General features: G+C 40.8%; 1 protein-coding gene across 1 annotated transcript; it reads left to right on the top strand.

Annotated features, from left to right (window-relative positions):
* Nucleotides 1–221: 221 nt before the first annotated feature.
* On the top strand, nt 222–5,622 carry cipcb (CLOCK-interacting pacemaker b). Its single transcript, XM_085247383.1, is given in 5 exon segments — nt 222–605; nt 1,318–1,478; nt 1,578–1,750; nt 2,973–3,802; nt 3,804–5,622. Coding segments are annotated over 4 exon segments (1,161 nt in total). The 5' UTR covers nt 222–605; nt 1,318–1,369; the 3' UTR covers nt 3,853–5,622.
* Nucleotides 5,623–9,110: the final 3,488 nt, after the last annotated feature.

Below are 9,110 nucleotides of genomic sequence, written 5' to 3'. Positions count from 1 at the left end.
CCAACGGTGCATTTGAGATGCCTACGCTGTACAGTACACCTCTAACTGCACAGCGAACACAATGTCCTTTAACTTGCCACACATTTGGCAGCGGTCACGTTTTTCAGCTGCTGGCGCCACTGTCCAATCAGAGGCAGGAGAAGTCTAGGTGGGCGGGCACTGTAGCTAAGAGAACGTGACGTGGCTGACACTCCAGACAAGGGCACGCCTTTAACTACCAAATATGGCACAGTGGCTCTAACGAATATACCGTCCTTTGCATTTCGACGTATTTGAACAATGGCTGCTATATGAGGTGACCAGAAACTCATCCACCATCGGTTACCAGCTTTTGACTTTGAACCTCAAAGGGGATAATTAAACCTATCTGCTATAGGCGGCTGCCACCGTGCTCCACATGTGACCGAGCAGACAGGGCAGGGAGGGGCGGTCTGTCTCGTGTACGGTACCGTGGACCAGCGAGTTCTAGTCAACGTATCTGGGCAGCAGCACCAGCGACCCCACCGAAGAGAAGTTGTTGAGTTGCAGCTATAGCCTCTACCCGGATATACGGTCGTATACGTCGGCTTTAAGGACTACGACGTTTAAGCAGCACCAAGGACGAAGTAGGTGTATTCGAAGTTTTAAACGTTTTGCGGTTTTTTGTGTGTGTATACTGTCACTACTAATAGTGACAGTATAGTACTAGTGCGAGTTGACGCTCTGACGTTAGCTTGGCTATCAACCTTTGGTTAGCGTAAACAATGGTTAGCTAGTTGGTTAGCTTAACGTAGCTAATCCTGACTGTAATAATGAGGTCGTCTATTTTGCGTTTCACAAGTGTTCTTTGTCTTATTGTAAGTTACTTTAAACGGTAGTTATTTATCCCAAAGAACTACCCTTCATCGCATGCACTGTAATAGCTTTATTTAGTGACTGTATTTATCTATGTAGATTGGGTACAGCTGAATAATTTGACATTTATATTTTATGCAGGCGAAGTTTTCTTGTATTTCCATTTAGTTACGTTAATCACACACGTTTTGGGTGAAATATAAATAAAAGATGACCCAATGGCTAATATTGTGGGTTTGTGTTCTTATAAATTCAGCTGGAATTGTTTAATGAGGTCAAATGAATCTAAAGCACCCACACCAAGAAGAGGGAGTTGTTTATTACAGTCTTAAAAAACTTTATGTCTATGTAACTGGTCGCGTCAGCTAAAAAGATGACCAACAGTGTCTATTTCTGACTTTACAACTTTATGTCCTGCCATTGCTATGTAAAGAGGGCCTACTTAGTGTTGTCTCAGCTTTCGCCTTTGATGTGCTGATGTAGTTTTGTGAAAGCTTCCGGAGAGCTGGACCTTGTCAGTGCTGCGGGAAGAGCGATGACCACAAAGAGGAAGGCAGAGAATCACACCAGGGCAGGAAACCTTCCTGTCATCATGAAGCCTGGACGCTCCCAAGCTGATTCAGAGAGAGACTCTGGCTTTTCAGGTTTAGTTACACTCCTTCATATCAAAATATTGAAGTGTTTCTGAAGATGACATTTAATTTGAATTGAACCCCAATTAACCCCTTTCATCTGATCTATAGATGCGAGCTCAGAGCACATGAGCACGATGGACACCACAGATTCTGAGGATTCACCACACCCTGTTGTACAGCAGGGACCACGGACCACTGGCTCAGGGACCCACCCTTCTGGACTTGCAGTGGTGGGTGGGCTCTCTCCCATGATCATCATGAACAATGTCCTGCTCAAGCAGGTAATTTGGGGAAAGACTTCATTATAAAACCACAATATTCCAACGAGAAAAAAAAACCCAAACAAAAAACCCCCAAAATAAATAATCTCTTGAATTCCATTCACAGTATCAAACCAAGAACTATGTTGTCTTAATTATGCCTTTTTTTTCTTATGGCATCTGAAGAATTTCATTAGGAATAGTGGTGTTGCTCTTAATTGTGTTTCGGTGATACCAACATGGTGTTTTGATAAAGTACAGCTTTCAAGGATTTGTCTTCATAAAATGTAACTGTGTGCATCTCAAGCTTATTTTTTTTGCCTTGTTTTTCCAGTTTATTTTAGCAGAAATAATAAATTCGGGTGCACTGATTGGGTCACACTTGTTTTTCTCCTAAGGAATGAGCCACATGTCAGGGCCTGACATTAAAGTCAGAAATTGGTGGGCCAGGCCATCTATATTGACAAGGAAGTTGATTTAGCGATATTTGTGTGCAAAAGATTTATTTCAGTGCCCCCAGAGATGGCAAGTAACTGGATGTGTGAAAATGTGTGACAGAGAATATGGGGGAGCTACTGAGAAAAGCGAAACGAAAACCTTATTTGCTAACTGTAATTCTGTGGTTTCTAAAACCATTTTCACACATGTTCTGTAGCTTTGAGCTTTTCTAGACATTAGCAGACGGGGACACATGTGAGAACACAAAGTCAGAAGTGGTCAGGTCAAACATTAAATGATTGGTAACCTAGTAGAGCACTGTGTGATGCTTGATTGTGCACAGGTATTTGCATGGTGTAACCTCAGCGAGTGGGTGTCATGTGTATTAGCTCCGGCGCCTACACCTATAACACTGTATCATTGTATTTCCTGTAATGAGAGCACATCTGAAATGGACTTGGGTCTGTATGTGTTGTATGAGAAAGGGTAACTTAGGATGATGTTTTGACCTGATTCTTCCAACATTGTCCCAAGGTTGTGTGTGAAAACTGCTTAAACCCACTGAAGACTGGAGATTCTGCTAGTGATGGCAAGTGGAGAATGACAGCTGTCTCATAAATATGTCCTTTTTGGGTTAAAGTGTGGTATGTAGACTTGTACTGTGTGGGTACTCTTCAGAAAGAAATGAGATGATCACACAACAACTGGTTGCTATGTGAGCACCCAGGAGCTCCTTAAGGAACTGTATGAGCTGTGATGCTGACCTGATTTTCAGAGCTTTCAATATCCCTCTTGTTGTTTGCAGCCTGGAGAGAATCCTCCTGCTCTGAAGCCCTGGGGGTTTAGTCCAACTGTGGAGGTGGTTCAGCAGCCTCAGGTGGTCTTTATCCAGCCTGTGGTTTCTCGTCAAGCTTCCTCAGGCACCAAAGAGGCCAACTCTAAACACAGACGCCCTAAGAAGTATTTTCCAATCCTAAAATCCTACCCAAAGATTGCCCCACATCCCGGGGACAGCTCTAGCTCCTCAGGAAGAGGAACTGCCCCCTCAACTTACTCCTCCTCTTCTTCTTCAGGGTCAGAGAAATGTAGTACTTTGACCTCCATCACTCGGGAACACTGTCAGCGAGAGAAGCCACAGAGAAGTTTATGTAATAGTGCTGGTAACTCTGGCCCAACCACTCCTGGTCTTCCTGCAACCCCCACCACAATGTCTCCTTTGCTCCAGAGCAGATCATGTCTCTTAACAGGAGAAACCAACACCACTCCTGTGAGGGAGAGGCCTTCATCGGCTGTCAGCCAGGCAGACTGTACGACTTTGCTGTCTTTCAGTCATGCTACTGGATCCAAAAACTTTACACTCCCTGTTTCCCCAGCGGTCGTCTCACTGAGTGAAGGTAACGACAGTGACGGTGATGCTGACACAAGAAGGAAGCGCTTCTGCAACACTTACAACATCCTGAGCAAATCTGGCCTGCTAGACATCACACTCCGTACCAAGGAGCTCCTCAAGCAGAACCAGCGCACGCAGAACGACATAGACCGGCTGAAAAAACAAACAGACCTCTTTCTTCAGGCTCTGCGGAGCGGAGACACCAGCATCTGTGTTAAACTGCAGGCCACTCTTTTGGAAGAAGACAGAGAATGAGAAAGAGCGATCTGTTCAGTCCAGTTTAAAAGCAGATTAGACCTGAACTAGGCCTTCATAGTAATCCTATAGACTTGAGATGGGAAGGAAGACAAGGATTGGTGGTTGGTTGCATACAGAGACAGATGGACCGAAAGTAATGCGTGCCCCACAATACACACCCACCCCCCGGACTCTCAGATAGGCAGCATGCTGTGGCCTACATTTAGGCTGCCGGCTGCCTTAGGGCCCTGACACACCAAGCTAACCTAAAAAAAAAAGTTGGTGTTGACTTTTTATTGTCTCTCATTTAAGAGTCGCACTCATTGTAACATTATAGGAGGCGGCCAGCTGGCCACCAACGTGCACATGTGTTGTGCACCTGTATGAGGGGAAATATTTATTGAAAGAAGCAGTCGGTGTGCTAAGATTATAAATTGAAAATACAAAAACACCCTTATAAATTTTTCGGTGGACATTGTACACTTTGCTGTCAGCCTGTAGTTTCTTGGTTTTTTTTTTAGAAATCTTTAAAAAAAAAAGGTGAAAAACGCAATGTATGGGTCAACAGCCTGTCTGCGAAGGACACGCTGCAAAAATGACAGCTTTGGACAGCCACATACTTCAAGTGCTGACTGCTGGACTACTATTGGCTTGTTGTGTTGGGGACCAAATAAGGCAGACGCAGCTCAATGTTCTTCCTCACTGAGCCGGACTAGATCTCTTCCACTGAAGCTGTGTCCGTGCTGGTGACAATTTTAGCAATCAAAACTCAGAAGCTCTAAGAATTTCTTCTCTCAGTGTAGTTGTAGTACAACAAAGCTTAATTTAAATCCTGACACTGGTCATTTAAATCTGGATACAACATGAGAAGGTGTTTGAAAAGAGAATCTATGTATAAATCAGTCTGATCATATGTCTTGTTGCAAAAATTACTTGCATCATTCATGGTAGTTGTCTTTTGCGTTGCTTGACAGACACGAAGTTGACAGTGAAATTCAAGTCCAATTGAGTTCATGCAGCAGTTACAGTTGCAACAAAAACTCTGACGGTTTCTTGTGTCACACTGAATGTGTTCAGGGCTTCTTCGCCTGTCAGCGTAGTCAGACTTACATGTGCCTACACAGTGTCTTTTGTTGAAGCTCAATTTGGAAAATGTGAGTTGAAAGTTATGGTGTGGCCAGTTGACAGTTAAACTTTGTCTTTCCCATCATGTTGATGGCAGATGTTCCTGTGTGAACTGTCTTCATGGCCATTTAAATGCTTCCCTGACATCCCTTTGTAAATGTTTTTGTTTTTGGCTTTTTCCACTTGTAGTTAAGGCCTGTTTGAGTGTAAACAACACATGGCCGTAATATTAATATTTCAATATTGACTGCCTTCAAGAGCAGAGTTTTTCCTGTATGTTTACATGTGTTTATAGAGCTACTTTTTTCCAACTTTTTATTGTAATTTTTTTTTAGTCCACTAATAAAAACCCCATCTTTTAGAACTCTTGATGAAGACCAGTCGTTGTGCATAAATGGCCTTTCAAAATCCAGATATTTTTAATGTACAGTTAAGTTTAAGTTTCTCTTTTGTAATCATGGCCTTAAAATCCAAACCCAGTGTATGTCAGATAACTTTGCATTTGCACTAAGAAATGTAAAAGTAGCTCTGAAGCAATTTCTGGACAGAAATTAATGGCAGCTATGATACTGTAGCTTTTTTTGTTTTGTTTTGTTTTTTACATGAAGTGTATTACAACACATAAGCACACTACTAATCTATACATATGACTTATGTAGTATAACAATAAATAACATTTTCATCTTTTCTATTACTGATAGTTTCTGCAGTGTTAAGTGTTTTTGTACATTGTGCATGTGACTGTGTAATATTTGATGTGACGGTTCTGTTCCTACAGTGCTTACGTTGACTTAAAATGGTCTCTTAGTGCAGAGGGATACTTTTATATACCTTCTGTTTAAACTTGCCATCTAAGCATGAATACGGTTTATTTAAAATGTTACCATAAAACGTGGAGGTGTCTGTCACACAAACAAAAACTCAGAGGTTTGGTTTCTTTCTTGAATGAATTGTTGGTACTCTGCAAAACAAAAAAACATGACGTCTGTATTGTTGCGCATTTGTCATGTATTTGCTTATTTGGAGTGCTCTCAGCCTACATCTTGTGTTTTATCAGTAGGCAAACATGTAAACACTTCTGTCCTCAACTCTCAACATCGCAAATATTTTGACTCTGGGGGAAGTGCCAGCTGCAGATTACAAGTTTCTAAAGTGAACACAGTAAATTCTTTGATTTGCTTCCTTCTTAAGCTACTCCCAAACCAAATTTATAATGTGAGTTTAGGGAGGTTGCGCTATCTGACATCCAGCCTTTTAGGTTGCACTCAAGACTTTGAGGTCATCCAACTTACTCCACCCACTTTCTTACTGCAGTGCACCAATTTCACTGTCAGCAACACAGATACAGATGCATCTGCATCAACAATCTTGGAAAGATTTAGTGGCTTAGCGTCTCTCCTACTGAGAGTGCTGTGGTTATTGTGGCTGGATAAATGACCCTCAGAAATCATATTTTCCATATAATCTGCAACAAAGTTCAGATGAGTTTTGAAACTCTTCAGCTCATGGCCTTGTAAAACAATTTGTAAAAGTCGACTTTGTAATACATAACACAGCTTCCCACCCCACTCCCTCTGATCCTTCTGCGATTGTTTGTGACCTTATCGTCCAGCATGCAACAGTTTGGAGTATTTTCCTGACCTTTGAGTCTGCTCTTTCAGATCCTTTGTACTCGAGACAGCTGTATTGAGAATAAGTTGTTTCGAAGTCGCTTTGGCTCTAAATGAAATTCCTGACTTGTAATCAGTTATTTACTCCCACTTTATCTCAAATAAGCTCCATGTGTCGCCTTGTTTGATGCATTTGGCTCATATAAGTTTCCACTGACTTTCTGCAATAACCACAGACGAGATGTCGAGGCAGTGTCACAGTGACATTCTAAACTTTTCTACAATAACAAGCTAAATATGATGACTGGATTATATGGTCTAAAATCAGTAGATGTTAACAGACCCACCATTCAGTTATGAATTCATTTTTTTAATAAATGGAAGAAAACTAAATTCTTCCACGCCGTAGCCTATATATCTAACTTTTCATATGGCTTTGTAATGCTAGATGAGTAATTTGTCTACCCTATGTTCTTGGTGAAAGCCTTATTGAGATACTCGAGCAGCAGGATGGCCGCTACGATTTTGCTCTTTGTTTTTTTAACTCCCCTCAGCCAACAGCAAATACTATTATTTTACAACTGTCTCACTTTCTTCTGTACTTTCAGGTGCTGTCTTTGCAGAATTCCCTTTATTTTTCCTTGGACCAGGTTTCCACCTCGCACTTTTACCCGAGTTTATGAAATTGTTTAAAACACTCTTGACCGATTTGTCCTCGGCTGTAAATGATTCTAGGATAAATTTTGAGTTTGTTTTCTTAACGGTTCACTGCACAGTTCAAAAACAAGAAAGAAAAAAATCTTAAAAATGTCGGGACGGCCTTCTTCTGAAGTTCTAGCTGTTTTGAGGCTGGTTCACTGCCAGTGGAATAAATCACGTATGAAAAGGTCACTGAACTTTCGACTGAAAATAGCACAAAAACGCTCTGTGCTTTCTTTACATGTACTTGTTGCTACCTGCTCGTGCGTAATCGTTGCCATTATCATGTCGCTGTCCAGGTTTCTTTGTGTGGATGAAGTTCCTTTTTGTGCAGATGTGCTTATGTAATGGACTATTTATGTTTCTGATGATACTAGTGTGTATGCCACATGCTGTGTTCCTGATCATGTTGTGTGACTGCAGTTTTTTTTTTTTGTTAAACGGTCAGCTTGTAGAGCAGTACAGTTTGGTAACACTGGATTTTGAGTTGAGTACTGGCAGCTTTGGTTCCTCAGTGCATTTCAGTCTGCCTTGTCACTTTAAAGATGCTGGTTTCAGTTTCAGTAGTACACCAGCAACAACGATGGACAAAAATATATTTAAATATCAGCTCAAATATATATTTTTAGGATCATGCAGACTGAATGTAATGTGCCTAGCTCGCTGTCTTTTTTTTTCCTTTATAAAATGTAAATAGAGGAAGTTGTTGAAGTCCTCATGATACTTTCCAAAGTGGGAAATTTTTGAGTTTTACGTCTTAAAACCTCTGAGGACATGAGACTTGTTATAAGTAACTTGTTATAAAACACTTCAGCTATATCATTCAAAGATCTTATAAACTAAGACTGAAAAGGTTTGATGTTACATGCTTTAGGGCTCTTTTTTTGTACATTTTAAGTTAGAGACTCATTGTTTGTGTAATAAATGTCTTTCCAAAGAAGCTGCTGTGGTTTCTTTCTTTTTTTCCTTTCTACAATTAAACATGTCCATTTGAATGGTAGTGCTGCTTGGTTGACATTTAAAACAGCACTCAGAGGTCACATAGTGAGGAAAACATTGAATTGTATAATCTCAGCTGGAAACAAGATTAGAAACAATGAAACGTGTTGCGTTTCTTTCAGCACACCTCTCTCATCACAAGAGCTGAGTGTGGAAAAAGGAAGTGGTTAAAAATAAATCTCTGCTTTCATGACATAAAAATAAGACACGAACAGAGGGTAGCTGTAGTTTCTTTAATTTTAGTTGGAACTCAGGCTTTACACCTACTTCTTTTAAAGGTGGCCTTTTTACTTGATATGTAATGAACATGAACACTGTTTTTAAATGTTAATAATCCAGTGCCAAACAAATGTGATCAGTATATCCCAGTAAAACAGTCACTTTTTTTCAAGCTTTAGATCCTGTAGACCCTGTTGCCATTAATACTTGCTCCACGGTAGTCTAAAACTAACTGTATGCTAATATCTTATTTATTTTTATGTAAAATGTACTGCATGTCACCACCAGGGAATCTTCGTCATTCAGCTGCAGTCTTCACGGGTCAACATTCTCCATCTCACCCTATCCCTATAGCATCCTGCTCTATCACACCATACCTCTCCATGTCTTCCTTCACTACTTGATCTTCCTCTTTTCCTCTTGCCTGGCAGCTCTATCTTCAACATCCTTTGTCCAGCATACCCAGTATTCTTCCTCTGCACATATCCACGGCCCTCTAACTTTTACTCCAAACCGTTCAACTTAAGCTTTTTACCTCTGATATATTTATTTGTAAAAGGGAACAAGGAAGCCAATAAGCTATTGAACTGACTGAGAGGTCAGTTTTTACATTCAATTACACATCTCTACCGCTAGATGGCGTCGATGACACAGAATGGTTCTT

This window comes from Mchenga conophoros, linkage group LG15, assembly GCF_057382185.1.
Source record: "Mchenga conophoros isolate Kocher_MC1m ecotype Shallow Benthic linkage group LG15, M_conophoros_male_GT1.1, whole genome shotgun sequence".
In the NCBI taxonomy this organism is placed as follows: Eukaryota; Metazoa; Chordata; class Actinopteri; order Cichliformes; family Cichlidae; genus Mchenga; species Mchenga conophoros.
Note: the sequence above shows the minus strand (reverse complement) of the source record. Positions and strands in the feature narration are given on the sequence as shown.